Source organism: Podarcis raffonei, chromosome 10, assembly GCF_027172205.1.
Source record: "Podarcis raffonei isolate rPodRaf1 chromosome 10, rPodRaf1.pri, whole genome shotgun sequence".
NCBI classification, from domain to species: Eukaryota; Metazoa; Chordata; class Lepidosauria; order Squamata; family Lacertidae; genus Podarcis; species Podarcis raffonei.
This window is the reverse complement of record NC_070611.1, coordinates 45,750,361-45,769,873: the sequence shown is the minus strand read 5'-3', so window position 1 is coordinate 45,769,873 and position 19,513 is coordinate 45,750,361. Positions and strand designations below refer to the sequence as shown.

General features: G+C 43.0%; 2 protein-coding genes across 4 annotated transcripts in view; one reads left to right on the top strand and one right to left on the bottom strand.

Moving 5' to 3' along the window:
- Window positions 1-932: 932 nt before the first annotated feature.
- LOC128422579 (chondroadherin-like) lies at window positions 933-10,436 on the top strand. Of its 2 annotated transcripts, none has more exons than XM_053406731.1 (4): window positions 933-1,187; window positions 5,566-6,008; window positions 7,447-8,045; window positions 8,938-10,436. In XM_053406731.1, exons 2-4 carry the CDS (start codon window positions 5,570-5,572, stop codon window positions 9,796-9,798), a joined length of 1,899 nt encoding a protein of 632 aa, XP_053262706.1. In that variant the 5' UTR covers window positions 933-1,187; window positions 5,566-5,569; the 3' UTR covers window positions 9,799-10,436. The 2 variants fall into 2 exon arrangements, with proteins under 2 accessions (XP_053262706.1, XP_053262708.1); XM_053406733.1 differs by having other exon boundaries at window positions 5,549-6,008.
- Window positions 10,308-19,513, bottom strand: part of RANGAP1 (Ran GTPase activating protein 1) — a 22,082-nt gene continuing 12,876 nt past the window's right edge. For both annotated transcript variants that reach the window (XM_053406738.1, XM_053406739.1), the window contains exons 10-16: window positions 17,987-18,071; window positions 16,671-16,839; window positions 15,209-15,331; window positions 14,721-14,823; window positions 14,145-14,233; window positions 13,319-13,440; window positions 10,308-11,405 (exon numbers count right to left, since the gene is read on the bottom strand). In XM_053406738.1, coding sequence (XP_053262713.1) covers window positions 11,336-11,405; window positions 13,319-13,440; window positions 14,145-14,233; window positions 14,721-14,823; window positions 15,209-15,331; window positions 16,671-16,839; window positions 17,987-18,071 — 761 coding nt within the window. In that variant the 3' untranslated portion in view covers window positions 10,308-11,335. The remainder of the gene's footprint in view (window positions 11,406-13,318; window positions 13,441-14,144; window positions 14,234-14,720; window positions 14,824-15,208; window positions 15,332-16,670; window positions 16,840-17,986; window positions 18,072-19,513) is intronic.

Below are 19,513 nucleotides of genomic sequence, written 5' to 3'. Positions count from 1 at the left end.
CAACAATGCAATGACCATGCATTTATTAATCAAAAGCACCCAGCAACACTCACATTTCTGTTCTTAAATTTCCTGAGCAAATTAATTATTCCCAGTGTTGTAGCACATTTGTCTTGCTTCTGTTATGGACAGAGTCCCTGGTCAAGACGGTTCAAGACATGTGAATCCCAAGATGTCACAATGTACAAACACAAAACGTCATGGTACTTCAGTGTTTGTTAGAGTTGATATTTGTTATGGTTATAGTATGTTTGCCTTGCAAGTGATCAATAGTGGAAAAATAATTTAAAAACAAAAGCACAAAGCAAACAGTTAGTAGATTATTCCCAAAATCTGAACATTCATGTTTAATACCATATACTTAAATAATAATCATATGACTATAATAACTGGTTGCAGGCATGTATCTGGGTGTATGGTAAGTCTCATGGAACTCAATAGGACTTCCTTCTGAGTAGACTAACAGAATCGTCCTGTAAAGGTGTTCTTGAATCATTCTCCCAGTTTTTTCCTTTGCATCTTTCGCCACATCTCAGTATTGTTTTATAATACCCAGTTCTGGTAATAATATTTGTCACAGGGGTTTATGTAATACATGAATTGAAAGTAATATTGGTGTGGGAAGTGAGTGTAATATTGGTGGTAGAATCAATGATCAATATTAGTTTTACTCATGATGTACATAGCTTGGGTCATGGAATAACATGCAGACATAGCATTTTGTGATGCAAGTAATGCACAGTGTTACTATAACTCCTGTTTTTTCCTCCCTTTTAAAAATTAACAAACAATAAGAAGTAGTATTTCAATATATATATATATTTTTCATTCTGATGGTAACACATGTAAAATGTTGGAATCCTATTTCATAAACATTTGCCTTTTTTCAGAAACTGAAAAAGAGAAATAAAGAATATTGATTCCACTCCGCCACTTCCTTTTTACTGCCTTATCTACTGGTGTTTTAAGACAGTATCTGGTGCACTGGGTCACTTTTTAATAGGGTGGGGGGCTGCAGGACCATTTTCACCAGAAACAATAGAAGGAAACACTTGTTCAACCCAGTTTCCTATATCAGACTTTGTGGTTGAAGGGAAGCGTATGAAAGAGCAGTGAGAGAAGCCAGCTACTTGGCTGTACAATCCAAAAGCAGCTCCAAGACAGCTTAACAAGAAGCAACGCAGCAGGTAAGAGAGATTCATGGCTCAAATTGATGAGGATGCAGGAGCCGCACAACAGGGAGCAGCACATGAGAACGATAAAAGCCTGAATCCAGTTCGTGCCCCTAAAGAAATACTTGTTTTAGCAAAGGGGTTTTCTTATCATAGACTATAAAATTTAAGTGGGTTTTGGGGTGTTTTGCAGGCTAGTGACAGTGAGGATTGTTGAAGACTATGTAGCATAGCAAAAATGGGAAGAAGTATCCAGATTTAATTGTGAAACCAATATGTATGTTCCAAATAGGTACAACCATCCCCTGATGAATGAGAGACTCTGATTGTGTGATGCAGTGAATAGACTGTTTTTACTTTGAAGGATCTCAGGTCTTTACATTGGCACACTTGCCTTGAATTTCCCAGCAATTGAGACCACAGTATTAGTGTTGTAACCCACACTGAAGTGTGGGTAAGAATAAAATAACAGTAGTGAGTTTTCCTCCCAGAAAGTGCATGATGCTGTATTTGAATTATTTTCAGGTTGACATTTGATGATGGTGTGTGCACAAGGACCATCTGCCCAAAGGATATGTGTACTGTGTGTTGTGGTTGTGCAAATGTCATTAGCATGTATTGATTAATGTTCATTACATCACTAATGAAAACTGACCCTCCATTCATACTAGGCCGTTTTGTATTTGTTATTTTTATGTATTTTATGATAGGACACTCTCATCACAAGTTCTTTTAGGGGTTTCTGATCTCACTTAAAATATATTATGAAACATATGAACAATGGAATCACTCTGAAAAATGGTTGCTACCCCCTTCCAATGACTGAATACAAATCTAGAACTATGTAAAAGCATAACCTGGCTATTGCTTTGCTACAATTAATCAATATTCACCATTTTTGTTAATTCAAATGCTTGCTGGACTGAAACAGTCTTCCTAGTATTCCTAATACAGTCATACCTTGGATTACAGATGCTTCAGGTTGTGTTTTTTCGGGTTACGGACCCGCTGAAACCTGGAAGTACCAGAACTTCCGGGTTTTGGGGGTCGCGCATGCACAGAAGCACTAAATCACACTTTGCACATGCGCAGAAGCGCCAAATCACAACCCATGTGTGCGCAGACGCACCAGTGCAGGTTGCGAACGCTGCAGGTTGTGAACGTGCATCCCGCATGGATCACGTTTGCAACCCGAGTGTCCACTGTAATGGTGTCTGGTGCCCATTGGAACTGATAGGGTGGAAGGCATAAAGGTCAACACTAGGTAGAACCAGAGCCAATGACGGAACCAACTAATTCTCATTTTGCCCCCATCCTCCTGCCTGTTGAATTCTGCAAGAGGCCACACTGAGACTGAGGAAGAGGAGGAAACTGCCGCCTCCTGTTCTGGGTGTAAGAAAGAAGGCTGGCAGGCAGGAGCTGGCTGAGGGCGGACTAAGGTTGGTGGGGCAGTGACCCATTTGCCATAATAGACCAACCTCCCTAACAGTGCAGCCATGTGCACAGTAACCTGAAAGCAAGTCACGGTGTGAGCTTACTCACTAGTAAATGCATGGAGGATTTCAAGACCAGAACTGCCACTGATGTGAGTTTCATCTGCAGAAATCCCTACCCCGTTTCTGAGAGCTTAACTAGCGTGGATGAACATTAATTAAGTGGAAATTAGGTACTGCCTGCTGCTTCTTGATCAAAGTTAGGGCTAATGTGGTGCAGAGAGTTAAAAGCTATTTGCTTTTCCATCACTGAAAAGCCCCTTAACCCAATAGGGTGAACCTATGGCTCTCAATCTGAAGCTGGACTCCAACTAGGTCCGATAGCTCAGCAACCTCACAAAGGCCACCAGTTCTCTTCTAGAAAATGGTCAGATCCATATAAAACCACCTAATGGGTATCACTGCTGTTGTCATTATGTAGACAGGGGATGTTTCATGTATTGTAGAGTCAGATCGCAAATATAACATGTTAGGACAGGAGACTCTTGGGCAATTTATACATCAATCACAGAGCATGCCTGGGGACTTTCCCGGTTCTTCTCCCTATAGCTTTTCCTTGTGTGGATTTATATTTTACTCACATCCATAAAATCACAATTTGCATATGGTTTTATTTGAGTGGAACAGTATGTTTCAGTTGTGTTCTATTTATGTATATTGGCTGCCTTTGAAAGGCTTGGCCTGAAAGCTAGCATAGACAAAGGTATTTTAAAAATGAGTAAGAACCACTTATCTGATGCAGAATTTAACATCCCAAGAATCACCATTTTAATTTATAAGCTAGAGCAAGTTTCTACTCTTCTCTCTCAAATAAATCTCTTTTTCAGGGCAAAAAACAAACCCCCAACTTCCTGTGTTTCTTGGCCACATGGACTGAAGTCACAGAGCCCATTCATCTCATGCCCATGTAGGGAATAGTAGCTTATGCTCAAATTGCCACAACGCTCATCAGAGATAATTTAAAAGCAGACACTTTTCAAATACCACCAGAGGGAGGGAAATCAAGGGCAAAGAGGTCTTATGCCAGTGTTTCCTGCTTTCCAGATTGCTGAATCAGTATATTTTTAGCTGTAAATTATACCCCTGACTGAAACAAAAGGAGGAAGCCCCAACACCCTAACTGTTTGCTTCCAGAGAGGCCAGTTAACTACTTTCTAGAGGGGTAGCTGTGCTACTAAGTTGTTTTAAGAACAGTAAGAGTATTTTGCAGCCTTTTAAAGACTAGTAAATGCATTATGGCATCAGCTTTTGGTGGAGAGCCTTCTCTAACCTCGTGCCACAGGCGGATTTAGGGGAGAAGCATGGCTGGTTTGCCTGCACTAGGTACCCAGCTGAGAGGGTGCCACAACGATGATGTAGGACAGAGGCGGGGAGCTGTGTGGATTTAGGTGTCGCACAGGGCACTGCTGAAATTTGGAAGCCTCAAATCTGCCTCTGCTGCTTGTGCCCTGCATATGGTTTGGACTATGGACACATCCACTTCCTAGAAGATTCTGTCCTGCACATGCATGGAAGCCTTCTGCAGCACCCACACGATAGCTGTCAACCGTCCCTTATTTGGCGCGAAACTCCCTTATCCCAGCGCCGTGTCCTGCTGCTGTGCCTTATTGATGATGTCCCTTAAATTTCCCGGGTTTCAAAGGAAGCAGCTCCTCTCCCTCCCTCCCTGCTGGCCAGGGAGGAGGGAGGCTCCAACTGTGTTGCTTGGCTGAGTTGCTCACCCAATAAGGAGTCCAAGAACTACTGGGGAGTGGAGCTTGCATGCCTCGTGCCGATCAAATCGGCCACGTTGCCTGGGGACTCGCCTTTGCTCAGCGCTTCCCAGTGGAGAGGTAATGGTGGTTTTCCTTGCTGGATCCCCTTTGCCGAGTTGCTGTGCTGTGGAAACCACCGCTTGAGGCTTCATTTGGCTGCTGGCTGGGCTTTCTGCCTTTGGCTCGGAGGGGCTCAGAAGTTGAACATACCTGTGCCCGGAAAATCCCTTATTTTGGCTGCTGGTCCCTTATTTTCAAATCTGTAAGTTGACAGCTATGATCCACACATCGCATCAAAATAGCAGCCCACACTTTCCTCCTTAATTCACATGTCCCTGCTGTTGCTGTGTTGTTGTTTTTAACTTACTGGATAGGATTAAGCCAAGAATACCTAGGACTGTGGTAAGAGGGAATTGGAGAGTATGTCAGTTAGTGCTAATGTGGTAGGGGAGGGCCACGGAAGGCCAAGTGACTCTTGCTCTCCCTTGCCTTGAAAAGCTCGGTGGGTCAACAAGGGATTCCCAGCAAAGAGACAGCAAGGATGATGGCTAGAGAGCAACTGGGGGAAAGTGTGATGATCAGTCTGAGTCTGCCTGAAGGCCTATCCAAGTGACAGTGTCAACTGCAGAGAAATCTCGTTCTACTATAAAAGCTTTTATGGGTTGTGAAGGGGTGAAGAGATTTGCTCCTTTCTTGTCCCGTCTGTCTAGGACACTAGAAGTTAACATGTATTGTATTACAACTCCCATCAGGCCCAGCATGGTCAATGATCAGGGATGATGGGAGTTGTAGTCTGCTCCGCCCCTGCCCCCCCAAACAACCCCACACAATCTGGAGGGCACCATATTGACCACCGCTGGTCTAGGGCTCAGATACGTGCCAGAACAGCACACGGAAGCCTGTTTTAACCTTAAGTATGAAGACTGAACAGCTTTAAGGTGACTTCACACATCTTTGCCAAAGCCCCTTAGTGCCCAACAATGTACGCTTTTGAGCTGGGGAGACGTGGTGGGATGCATGTATAATTCTGACACATCTTCATCATGCAATTTATCAGACAAGGCTCTGGCTGAGCAGAGCTGCATCCCAGACTACCTGCTGGTTTCTGAAGTGAACTTAATTATTTCAGTCTGCTTTAAATTACAGCATTATGGCTCAGCGCTGGTGTGTGGCCTTTACTCTGTCACTACTGTGGATCATTGCCAGCCCAGAGCTCCTGGACCGTTCCCAATGCCCCATCGGTTGCAGCTGCTCTTTCACAGACTGGTTTATTCGGTGCTCCAATGCCAGCCTCTCTTCTCTGCCCACTGGCATCCCACAAGCCACAGTGGAGCTTGATCTGCAGTTCAATCAGCTTGGCAGCCTGCTGGCAGCCTCTTTCCCAGATTTGCCTGAGCTCACCACACTTTTCCTTGGGAGCAACCAAGTGTGCCGGATTGAAGCAGGAACCTTTCTCGGTGTGAAGAATTTATACCACCTCCACTTGGACAACAATCTCCTCAAAGAGATCCCAGAAGGGGCATTTGAAAACCTGACCAATCTAGTCTTTCTGCACCTGGAGCACAATCGGATTGCTTACCTTTCACCAGGTATTTATACATGGGTGTTTCCCCCCTCATTGCTAAGGTAGTGATTATCCCTCTCACTTTCATTCCCAACAGTTTTAGGGTATGAATTGTAGGGAAAGGATGCATTTGGGATGAATGAGTGGACACATAAGACTTAGATATATACCAGCAGCTGACCAATTTAGAAGCTGAGCACAAAGCTGATGTGGAGTAACTTCACTGAAATTGGCTAGTTCAAGCCCTCTATGAATTACCGTATTTTCCTGTCTATAAGATGCCCCCACATATAAGACACCCCCTAATTTTTGACATTATTTTTAAGGGAAAAACCTAGTCTTATACAGTACACAGAAAAATATGGTATTTCAGCATAAATTCAATATGGATCTATTCAGTTGAGGCAAACATCTCCTTTCAACAGCAATAAAGTAGGCCCATGGTATTACTGCTACTGATGATGACTTGCTCATTTTTTTATGTGCAATAGGCCAGATTCTGGTGCCCTATGGCTTATTCTGGTGTCCTTCCTGTTGCCTTTTGTATTCCTTATGGCACAAAAGAAGAGTCTTATTTTCCTCTTGGTTTGGAAGAAGGGAGAGAGCTCTTCACATTCTCTGCAAATTTTATAAAATTAAATTCTAACACAAACAAGGATGCAGTCCTGTAATTTTGAACTCTGCCGTTAATGGTTACCTTCTTTAGTTTGTTGCCTCAAAATGAATTTGGGGTTCCTGCTGCTCATTCTGCTGAGTTGGGCCCTGGATTTTTGCCTGAAAGTCCTGTCCTGATGATACCACTGAGCACAAGACCACATTCAGTGCCACAGTATTGCAGGAGGGGCCAAGAGGTTAAATCTGAACATCTCTAGAGATTATACATACACACACACACCGTAAACCAGAATATTAGCAAACTAGTGCAACTTGCCCATGAGGAAAGACAAGTTAACCTGGCATCATCCCGAGGTGTCAGGTGGGGGGAGACTTGGAAACAAACTAGATATCATCAGACACAAATGTGCATCATGAAAAGCAGAAACTTGTCAGCGATATTCACTTTATTAATTAATTAAAATAGTTATATGTTGCCTCTTAAGTCACAGATCTGCAAGGGACCAAATGGGAGGCTAGTCTCTGTTGTGCCATGTTCAAATCCCACTGCTAGCACCAGGTGATGTCTGGTTCTCAAAAGTTATGTGAAACACACTGAATAATGCTCAGGCCTCCCATATAGCAACAGCTTTATTCATTAATCTGAGCACAAGCAAGTATAAACACACACCCAGAGAAGGAACCCCAGACCTAAGCACTTGGTTGCTTAAGCACTTTTCACCTGTGCTGGAAAGCAGTTCACAGATGTGCTCTGCACATCATTACCACCCTGAGGAGGGCAGAAGTGGGATGGAGTTATTAGCTCTCAGCTCAAGGCAGCTCTTACTTCCACTCTCTCTTTTGCCTAGGTGCATTCTCCTCTTTGAAGCGACTGAGTCTGCTAGACTTGAGTCACAACCTGTTGACTGAACTTTCAGACCAGGCCCTTGGCGGTCTCCAGCAGCTACGCAAACTTCACCTCAGCGCTAACCTTATTGCCAACTTGTCAGCCAGAGCTCTCCCGGGCAACATGCGCATCCTCTACCTCGACTGGAACAGGCTGAAAAGTGTGCCATTTGCCGTCCGCACCTCTGCCACTCTCTCCAGCCTTTATCTTAGTGGCAACCCAATCCAGGAGCTGACATCTCTCTCCTTTGGGAGGAAGCTCAGCTCACTGAGGCAGCTGTTCTTAGAAAACCTGTGCCTGGAGAACATTACCAGCTCAACGTTCAAACGGCTACGCAGACTCGAGGTCTTGAGCCTGAGGAACAATAGTTTGGAGTCGCTGTCACCTCTGTCGTCGCTGAAGTATCTCTCGACTTTGTATCTGACTGGGAACAAGTGGCGCTGTGACTGCAACTTAATCTGGCTTCGCACCTGGCAGAAGCAAGTGGTAAGAGAAGATCGGAGCCCAGTGGAATGCAGTTCCCCGGAAGCCCTTCAGGGACAACAACTGGCTAATGTAGAGGTAATGAACAATCTGAATCACACTGACAGACCCCAGAAACACCTTGCAAATAGAACTGTCAAAGAAAGGGGGGGACAGACACCCCTCTCCATCTGCCATCCAGGGAGGCAAGGGACATTATCACAGTTCAAGGGCAAAATTTTAGCCACCTGAGGACACTGATCCTTGATTACCTTGTATACCACACAGAAAAGAGCCTAGAGATAGTCTAAAGCTGGGCCACAAGACAATTTCCCCAGACTTGAAAGTGGTATGAAACAGGAACACTTGCTTGGGGTGTGTCCACTAGTCTCTGGCAAACAGGTATTGTAGGTTTTTATAATGCTTCAAGAATATGCAAAGCCTGTTAGCTAGAGGCAGACAACAATGGGGCAGAATAAATGAGTGTGTACATCATAGGCAATGTTGTTATCCAACCACATTCATTTCTCTTTAAGCATTCTCTGTCTGCAGCAAAATGGGTCACTGAAGGAAGTAGTGGCAATGCTAAATTCAACTCTGAAGTCATAAGAACTTTCTTAGGAAGCTGTAACATTCTGTACGTGGCACTTAGTTGTCATGTACTAAAACGAAGAGCCTTCATTTAGACAATACAGTGGTACCTCGGGTTAAGAACTTAATTTGTTCTGGAGGTCTGTTCTTAACCTGAAACTGTTCTTAACCTGAAGCACCACTTTAGCTAATGGGGCCTCCTGCTGCCACTGCTGCACGATTTCTGTTCTCATTCTGAAGCAAAGTTCTTAACCTGAAGCACTATTTCTGGGTTAGCGGAGTCTGTAACCTGAAGCGTATGTAACCCGAGGTACCACTGTATAAAGGAGAGAGCAAGTGTGACACACGTTATAGTTGATAATGGAAGATGACTTCTCTCATGTCTTATTTTCCCCTCCAGTTACAGAAATTGACTTGTCCACCTTTTCAAACCGATTCAGCCACCACCAGCTCCTCTACAAATGCCATGCCTGCGATATCTACTCTACCCAGTGAACGACTTTTGCTACAAGCTACGACCCTTCCGATCAATGTTTTCACTACTTTCGTTACCAGTAGGATGGTCTCTGTCGCAGGAACAACTACACAAAATAATCCCACTTCAAGACCAACCACTCATGAGACCCATTACATACTGGAGAAATATGACCCTTGCCTCTCTGACCATATTAGTAGCATTCACACAAGAACAAAAGACCACACTGCCCTGGTGGTTACTTGGTCTTTCTCTGGAGATCATGACCAGTTTGAAGTGCGCTACAAGTCTTCTGTGGATCAGCACATAGTGCGAGTGATTGGACATTTAACGGAGATTGAACTTCACCATCTGCAACCAGGGACCGATTACAGGGTTTGCATTATTCCCCAGAACGAGAACCTCCTGGAGTGTGTGGCTCCTACAGCCCAGCAATGTGCTACAGGGAGCACTGAAGCCCAAGTTCCAGCTCAGCACAACTTAGCCCTGGGAATTGGCATCACCATCGCACTTTTAGCACTGATGGCCCTGGCTCTCTTTGCCTTCTACAAGTGGCGAATCCGACCCTTCCAGTTCCAGCGCTACTATGATGAAGATGGGCTGATTTCTCGACGCCAAGGCACTGCCCAGTCCAAGCTGACCACAGAGCCAGTCTATGAGAACTTAGAAGAGGACAACCAGCATGTTTATATGACAGCTGCCAGCCAATGGCCTCAAGAGAAGATAGACTGCACTCCTGTTGTCCCATCCAGTTTTTCATCCACACCAGCCTATGCAAGCCTCTGATATTTACAGAATATTAGTTATTTGTTAAAATGACCAGGTGTCGTGAATGGCATCCAAACCCTTCACGGCTGTGGATGAGAACGTTTCTTACGTGACCACAAAGAAATGCTGAATCCGATGGAAGAAATCTTTTCTAACCTGTCTCCTCCTTTGTGAAGACTTTTTTCAAAGAAACGAAGTCAGCTGTTATTAACTTTTACAACAATACCAGGAAAGAAATATTATTTGGGTATTCATGTTAGCATAAACTAGTGGCTTTGTTGGCTGAACCTGAAAGGGGATCCATCTATATCACTTATTATGCAAGAGATTCCTATTTTTCTGAAGACCAGAGGAGGGAAAGCACACAAAGATGCCATCATAGCTGCTGTCTGACTATCTGGGATATGCTCCACACAACTGCCATCTTTAGAAATTTCTCATATATATTAATGAAATAGTATTTGTGAAGAAACCCCTGCCTGTAGTTCATGACACAATTGCTCTTTTGATAATCAACAGTGCATGGATAGATGTTATTCGCTTTATTTTTTAATGATTCAAGCTTGGCTTCAAGGTAATGTGTTTTAAAATAAATAACCTGGACAACAAAATCTGAACTAAAAAGTAATTAAAAATGGCAGTATTGTTGAATTTTATGAAGGGTTGCTTATTTCCATTTCTGCACTGTCCAATGAGTCAAATTTCTGCTTCTAACAATCCAAACACAATCACTTTCTTTACTCAAGGTATAAGACAAAATATGAACAGAATGATTCCAAGGAGAGTCAATATTGATTTTTCTTATACTGAACCAAACCTATTTTAATTGAGAGCGTTTATGCTTAGAAATATTACTAGCAGTTTTCTTGCAGGCCACCAGAATCAGTCATTTCAATGAGAAACATCAGTGACTAATGGGGAAGGCTCACTCATGATGATCCAACAACCAATGAAATATCCCCAAATAGGAATATATGTCATGGTCCACACAATATAATAACCTAAATTTCTGAGAAACAGCAAAAATAGTGACACTGCTTTATACCTCGTGCTGGCCTAGAGCTGGAAGAATTGCTCCCCCAAAGCTCATAGGACAGTGCAGTAAAAAAGTTATCGTCAAGATTTTCTGTTACCCCATGAGAGGTGGTCCTCTGACAAACAGTTCAATTTAAGCCATTTAGTGAGTCCAAAGCCCTGAATTTGGAAACAGAAGTTTCAGCTAAACAAAATGCAGAAAAGCTGAGGGAAGACAAACCTCAGAGAAAGGGGGATGTAGGAAAACAACAAAGTATTTACACTGGGAAAGGCAGAGTTCACTTTCGAAAAAAGAGAGCTTAAAAACACACAGCCCCCTCAAAAAAACCACGAACACGTTTTTTTAAAAAAAAGCACATGGCAGACTTCCTCAAAGCTTTAGATAGCAGTAGGTGGCCAGACATCCTGGTGTCCAGAGAGGCAGAATGTTTTATCCGTAAGTCCCGTTGTCTTTATCTGCTCTCCATCTCAAGCACTCTGATGGCAGTCCTATAATGTGAGGGAAACAGCTTCCTGTGTATTACAGCTGGTGGAGGGTTTGTAAGAGCAAGTGGCGGGCAAAGGAACAGGAATCCAAAGCATGATTGGGTCTGCAAAGATAAAATGGAAATAGGAGAAGGGATCAATATTAATGAACTTGTACTTGGATCAACAGATATTCTCAAAAGGGACAAAGAGTTCAGTTATGTAGCCCTGGAATCTGCCACAGGCAGCGGCAATCGCTAGGTGCTTTAAAAAATACTCAAGATTTCCCACAATGCAACAGTCAGATACACTTGTATGTGTCCCATGTACATGTAGGCCCCATGGTCTAAAACGGGAGGCGGGGACTAACTGGCTGCCCATATGTTGTTGGACTCCCAGCATCCTATGGTCCATGCAGGATGATGGGAGATGCAGCCCAACAACATCTGGAAGGTCACAGGTTAGCCACCCCTGGCCTATCAGGATTATTCTGGTGTAACTATGGAGTACAGAGCAAAGTGTACCGCAGGAAAATGGGGTTGTGGGGCAGAAACAGGATTCAATCTGTAGCAAGAGTGAGGTGTGGAACAAATAAGTTCTGCACTGACAGAAGTCTATCCAGGACAATTCATTCTCTCTCTCTCTCTCTCTCTCTCTCTCTCTCTCTCTCTCTCACACACACACACACACACTATCTATCTATCTATCTATCTATCTATCTATCTATCTATCTATCTATCTTCATTTCCCATTGTTTAATATGACTTCAATTCTGCCACAATGTGGTCGACCACTAGGTGGTGCTGCAACAGCATGGGGGTACCGGTAATTGCCAAGAAAAGGACAGTGCAACTTTATTGAATATTTGTATTACTGCTCACACTGGGGCATGGTCTGAGACCGTCTGACTGCCAATACCCGCTTGCATGATCTTATGAGGTTCAATGGAAGACAAAAGTGCAACATGGATAAAACTGTACTGCTCATATGGGTGAGAACAGAAACTAAAGTCTCTTGGGGTCAGATGAAGCAAACACCAAGCATCAATGAAATTAAAGCCTTGTAGCACTTTGGCAAAAGGCCTTGGCTTGCATTTTCATTTTAGAAGGTGTGGAACCCCTTCTATCCACGTGAACATCACAAATCCTATTTAAATCACCACCTAACATTATTGCACCTTCTTGAAAAGACATCAGTTTAGAAACAGAATTGTAGAGTTGAAAGGGACCCTGAGGACCATCTAGTCCAACCCCTCACAATGCAGGAATATGCAGCTGTTGCTTATGGGGATTGAACCTGCAACCTTGGCATTATCAACACCACATTCTAACCAACTGAGCTATCCAGGCTGAGTAAAAGGGTATTTTTGAAAGGGTATTTTTAGGAAGGGATGGTAAACAGAAGCTATAGTTAAGGTAGTAGAATTAAGTTCCCCTTTGGCAAAAACAAATCTGCCAGCATCGTCCATGCCATTTACAGTTAAGGAGTAAAATTTGAGCCCTTCAGAACTCCCCGTGGGAGGCTCTGCTAATGAAAAGTTCTCATGTCATTCTGCTCTTTGAAAGGCAGACCTCAAGGGGATTATTGAGACCTTATGATAAAATATGTGTTTTGATTAACCACACTATTGTAACAATCGTTAGAACACTTAACATTAAAACATCAGAACAAGGTTGTACTGTGAATGGCTCTGGAAAAGAGATCCTCTCTCTCAGGTCCCTCAGGCCATTCACATAGGCAACAAATGGAAGGGCACTAATAAATCAACCATAATGAATGAACAACCCCTCTCCAGATGAGTGTGTGATTCCAAGGCTGGATATCTATCACCCTTAAAAAAACCAGCCAACCAACCAAAAAAGGCTTTTCAGCAAAAAAGTAAGCTGTCATTACAGTTTATGGCTGACATTTAAGCCCTTTGCAATATCATGTGTTGTGCTGAGAGGTTTCTGCTGGATCCAGCAATATGATGTGTCTCTCTTCTCTGGGAGCAACAGGTGTTGCTAATTTTTCTTATTGAGAAAGGCGCAATACTCACTTTGTAACAAAGGCCAAAAGAACTGGCACAAGAGATTTAGGGAAATAATCCTGCTGGACCATGTGGTTCAGAGTCATCAAAGGGCCATAAAGGCTTGGTACAGCCTTGATCTTCTCTTCGCTCTGGAAGGTACAAGCAGACATGAATGAGATACAAATGAGTATCTGGGATCGTTCAGAGACCACTAAGAGGCAGCGGATTTTTACAATCAAGGAGTATATTTAAATTGTGTTGAAAATATAAATTTGCTGAGATGGTGCAGTTCAGATACCACTGTCCCCTGTTTCTCTCCCATCCCTTCGTGACTGCCTACCCTAGGGCCTTTCAAAGCCCAGACAATTTCTTTTTGGCCTGAGAAATGAAAGCATGTGCTCAGTGTCCCTTCTGGCCTTACAGGACATCCAGCTGCCATATCATTTATACCCTTTTTAAAGGGCAGGAAAAGCCCTCAAACGGATGCATTTGGGATAGATGGGTGAGGAAAAGGTAAAATTTCACACTTAGCTGTTGCTTGAGCACAATAGGTACTTGATCAAGGCCCTGTCTATGCAAGTGTATTATTTGCTTTCCGTTCCTACCACATGCCTTCCATTTGCCAAGAGCAGAAATGGGTACTTCCATTTTAGAATACCTGGTATTGATAACAGATTTCTGTCATCGCTTATCACCAGATATGCATAGAAGCCTTATATGGTCACAGAGAAAGAACATCTTCCACAAGCAGCTATCTTGGTCTTCTAAAACTGATTTTTGGAACAAGGGTGCGGTTTGCTTATACAGACCACACCTCACAGTTGCCACAAATCATTTGTTTCTCTCCTCTCACCTTGAGCAAACCCATGTGAATCAGGAGGCTGGTAATGAAAGCGTCAGAATTGAAGGTAGCTGATGAAAAAGCTTCTCTCATCATGGCATCTGAAAAAAGAGAACGGCAGGGTTCAATTTTTCAGGGAAAGAGGCTCTCAAGCTTTAGAGTCCTGAAGGCAGGTGGCCAAAAGAAAGACACTAAGAAGCTGGTGGGTCACAGAACTTAGCTGGTATCTTCATATGGTGGCTAATCTGCAGCTGCATATAGCTCTTCCTATAGCATTTTTGTGTCCCTCACCCAAAAAATTGGTCATTATAAAAAATACTTAATTTTTACTGACTGCTCCCATAGGCACCCTGCTGTGATACCAAAAAGATTTTTATAACCACCTCAGGACCCCCAAAATGCATCTTTTCTTACCAAAACTAATAATTAAAAATTGGTCATGCCCTCTTGAACCCTGTAGTCAATGCAGTTGACCATTTGCCAATGCAGCCCTTCAGCTAAAAAAAGGTTAGCCTCCCCGGCCATAGCAACTGAGCCTGATAGCCTGCTCTTTGCCATCATTCTATTGGCCAAAGTTCCCAGGCTCACCTGTTGTTTCATTCACTGCTGATTTTACTGTTGGCTCATCTTTGAACACAGAAGATATCTTCAGAAAAACCGTAACAACTTTCTCTGTGTCAGATGTGTCTGTCTAGAAGAAACGTAATTCCAGAATCAAAAAATGCAAAATCAATGGCAAGGTATTTTTGCTGCTTGAAAGAACAACTAGTCCGTGGCCATTATGCCTGGAATTGCAGTCCATGCATGACACCTACATCCCTAGCTATTTCAACAAGTAGCAAGCATGGGAAACCCAGCCAGATGGGGTGAGGTATAAATATTATTATTATTATTTCCAGGGGGAAGAATACAGATAAGTCTAATTATACTCAAGCATATTTTGTAGCCTTCCTGAAGTTATGTAAGTATTTGTACTCTGAATCCTCTGAAACACCTATTAAAGACCAATCTCAAACTGTAGCTTTGCAAAAACAACAACAACCCCCCACGACTCATGAAAAACAGCTGTGACTTACCTGCTGCGCTATTAAGGTGGAGCATTTAGGGCCTAGTCGCAACAGTTTCTCTGGGGATGGAAAAGCAAGAAAAGTGCCAACATCCACAGGAGGGAGAGAAGGAGAAACCACTGGAGTAGAATCCTGGAAGAGACGGCCCTGAAAATTAGTGTGCCCTAATAATTCCCCAGAAAATTCACAAGCGCCAGAACTCTAGTGCTGTAGATGAGAAGTGGAGGGAAAGGCAGGTCCCAAAAGAGAGTTGCGGCAACAGGGAAGGTCGTCATAAATAAATGAGTGGAGAAGAGCCTAATGCTATATTACAACACCATGCCGGGCCTTTCCATCGAACATACTAAGGCCACAGTAAAAATATCTTCCTCTCACTGAAGTCTTGTGCCTCAGGAAAAATGAGGGTCAAAGAAACCTTTCTCTGTTACAAGCCACTGCCTCAAGGCAACTGGAACACCTGGACGCAGTGAAACCTACAAGGGCAGCTCCCTCTTTACCACTGCTAAGTTGTGGGGGAGAATTGTGGGAAAGCAAGGAAAAACTGTGGGGTTTCCCCCACAAACCGCTCTGTTGTTTGGGATGAAGAGGGAGCTGCTTCAGTTGTTCCTGAATTATCCCTTCCAATGGACTAAAAAGGGATGGTGCACAGGGAAGAAACAAAGTGAAAGAAGAAGAAAGAGAAAGGGGTAGAGAGCTCTCTCTCTCTCTCTCTCTCTCTCTCTCTCTCTCTCTCTCTGTGTGTGTGTGTGTGTACTGTTTGTGCATCTGTCCAAGAGTGTGGGATGGTGCCACTCATTGACAGTCCTAGCCCTCTGAAGGCATGTGGTCCCCGGAGAGTTAGTCCTCAGACTAGAGTCTAATTTAGCATTTCTGCTTTAAATTTAGTAGGCTAACTTTTGTTAGCCCTGTTCACATTAAACCACAATTTAACACTATAGTTTAATGTGAACAAGCAGAATACTGATGCATACTGCTCAAATGTTCCTGCAGTGCTCCTCTCCTGCCATGGCTGAAACAAGCCAGAGTCTGGCTTGATTTATCATCTGAACCTGGGCTTCTGATTAGGCTGGAAGACTGTGATACAGAAGCAAATCTAGAGCAGTCCACTTCAGCATGCTACTTGCTCACATTAAACCACAATTTGTTTTAACCTATGGTTTAATGTGACCTGTAAATCAGGGCTGTAGTGCTTAAAGTTTGTAAAAACAACTATTTGTAAAGTTTGTAAAAACAAATATTTTCCAGTAGCTAAAAATATTTGAATCGAAATACTTGCTTAGCAGCCCAATTTGACTTGTATTCACTCGATACATTTTAATTAATTTTATGCAACGCTGCATTGTTGGAAATGGAAAAATTACAATGAAAAATGTGGCAGGGGAAATCTTACAGAACACTTTCCCACCCCATATCACTTCATCCACAGCTGTTTTCCCTCTATGTGAAAGTAACGGGATCTGTTCATACTTACATGTGCCTCCAAGATTTTTTTAGGCGTCAGTGATTCTTGCTCTCCCTGGCCTCTCTCCTGCAACTGAGTTGGCTCTTCTTCTTCCTCCTCTTCCTCTTCCTCCTCCTCTTCCTCCTCCTCTTCATCGTCGTCATCTTCATCATCGTCATCATCTTCTCCATCATCATCACTAGGTGGACAAGCGTGAGAGAGAATGTTATGAATATAGCTGCTTCATGCCGTATACAAACATTTTATTGCCAGTCAGTTTGTAACAATCAACACTAAATAATCCTAAATGCAAATAAGAGGACGATCTAGTGGCAAAGATGGAAGTTGGTAGGAGTGGCTATTCTCCCTAGTGGTCCTTTCAAGGAGCAGCAGTTGGACCTCAGGAGTGGATATCATCCATCACTGTATTGTTCTTAATGCTATTTTATGTTCTATTCTATTTTTACACATTTCTGTACACCACCTTGATGTGCTATATGAGTGGGCGGTTTATAAATATTTGTATAAATAATAAATTGTTTCCCCAGAGCCTTCATCAGTGACTGAATTTGATTGTTTTCCAGTTCATATCCCATCCCCTTTTTCTTTTGTTTTGTGAATGTTAGACTGTTACCTTGTGGACAGAGATGCATTTGATATTTAATCTTTGTACAGCTCCTAGAAAACTGGTGGTATACAACCCAATCATACTCAGAGTGGACTCATGAAGATCAGTGGATTTGAATTAGTTATGTCAATTGATTTCATTAGTCTACTCTGACTTAGTGGAATACAACCTGAACTTATCATCATAATTTTCTTGCCTCATTTAGAAAACTGTAGTCACAAAGCAAGTTTTGTATCTTTACACAAGCAAAAAGCAAGTAAAATGGCTTATAAAATCTTTTTCTTAAAGGAGCTCAGAAAGGCAGAGCACAAACCCCTAAGCCACCAAAAAGAGCAGCAACAAGCGTTACCCGAAAAATATTTTCACACTCAGGAATAGAAGCTCCGCATCCTGGCAATGGTTAACTAGCCAATCATGACTAACTAACATAAGGAATGAGCCATTTCCAAAGAGGGTCCATACAATTTAAGTTTTAAGGAACGAAAAACTCAGGCTAACCAATCAAGAGATGGGTATGTCAAGGGCCCCCGAGTCAGATTTATCCCAATGTAACACTCCTAGAATGGTTGTTATAAAAACAGCAAAACCAATTAGGAGCCTGAGCTTCACTACTGTTGGAGAAATGGCCATTTCACAAGCAGCACAGCTTGCATGCAGCTTCACTAGAGAATCAAGGAACTCTAGCAGCAGATTACCATAGCTTCTTCATATATCTTACCTCAGAGATCCAAGCACTTCTGCCATGTTGAAGCCTTCAAGGATCTCTTGGAGCTGCTCACAGCCCTCCTCTCCAAAACAATTCCCTGTGGCAAGGACAGACATCAGCAAAGACTGTAATCCCCACAATGCACCTGCAGCCATCCTGTGACTCTCTCATATGTGTTACTGGGCAGATTTGGCAAGTAATTTTGCGTAGAAAAGGGCAAAACTCTGTGGGTTGTGGGAGGAGATTTCAGGAACTGCTGAAGGCTATCTGTTGGGACTACGGATTTAAGGGAAGACTTTGAAGGTGTCTGAGGAAGAAGTTGGGAAATTGCCAGACTTCAGAACTCAGAGAACCTATCAGTTGCAGGACTTTGCAGCAACCAAGCTTAGGACTTGGCTGTGGACTTTGACACAGCAATGACTTTGAAACAAAGAACCCTCTCTGGTTGAGAGGGGGAAAGCTACTTGTACCATCTGTGTGTGTATGTAAGTGTTGGCCCCATAAAGACCACTCTGCTAAACAGCTGTTTTCTGTTGTGAGCTTAACTACTTGACTGAGCTTCTTGTGCCACATGCAACCAACAAAAACTCTACAGCTGTCATAAAGGCATTTGTTTAGCAATACAAACTGTTGGGAATGAAACAGTTATTGCTTCGGTATTATCTTTATATGAACAACGTTAATATTTAAATGCCCAATCATGGGACGTGCTCTGAAGGAAATGCCACTTCAGTTGGGTTTGCTGGGTCTATGTGGAATAGTGTTTAAAAAGCAAGTATATTGTACTTTGGTAGTGAAGTCTCTGACACAAAATGGCTAAATTGTAGTGGTGATATAGAATATTCATGAACGTTATATATGTTAGGATTCTTGCTCCGTGTTTGCAGTCATGGGATTGTTGTCTATCACATGACGGTGTATGTTTTCATTCCACAGTGTGGGAAGTGACGGAGACAGGATGTTTTGTGTTACTGTGTTCCGTGATGTGGGACTATTGTCCTTTGTTCTCTCTCTTTGCTGTCTGGTGAGAAAGAGGAAGGAGCTAAGTCAGAATGCTCCGAGTGTATTATATGTAAATAAAGTAGATTAGCCAAAATGTTGTGCTACTGAGTTCTGTTACGTAAACTGCTAACACTCTGCAGGGATCCTAAAGCGTGCTAATGCCTTTTGGTATCAGTCGCTGTGATGTTCAGGCTGGAGAAAGCTTTTGAAGCTCCCGAATGACCAACCAGGAGGGAGAGAACATGCCAGTCAGGCACGTGACTCTGCCAGGGTCCTACAAGCGAGTAGGACGATCCTAACAATATATGCTCAGAGAACAATATGTCAGAATGTTTCCTATCCATCTTCTGGGAGAGAAAATCACTTTGGCTAAGACGAAGACCCTGCACAGGCTCTAGGAACTACAGTAGCATTGCACAGCCAACTGATATGAGATTCAATTAGTTAGGGAAGCTAAAGGACAGGAATCTCAGAGACACGATTGGAGAAGCAATTGTGGGCAATGGAACGAGAACCTATGTGAAGGTTGGGTTAAAC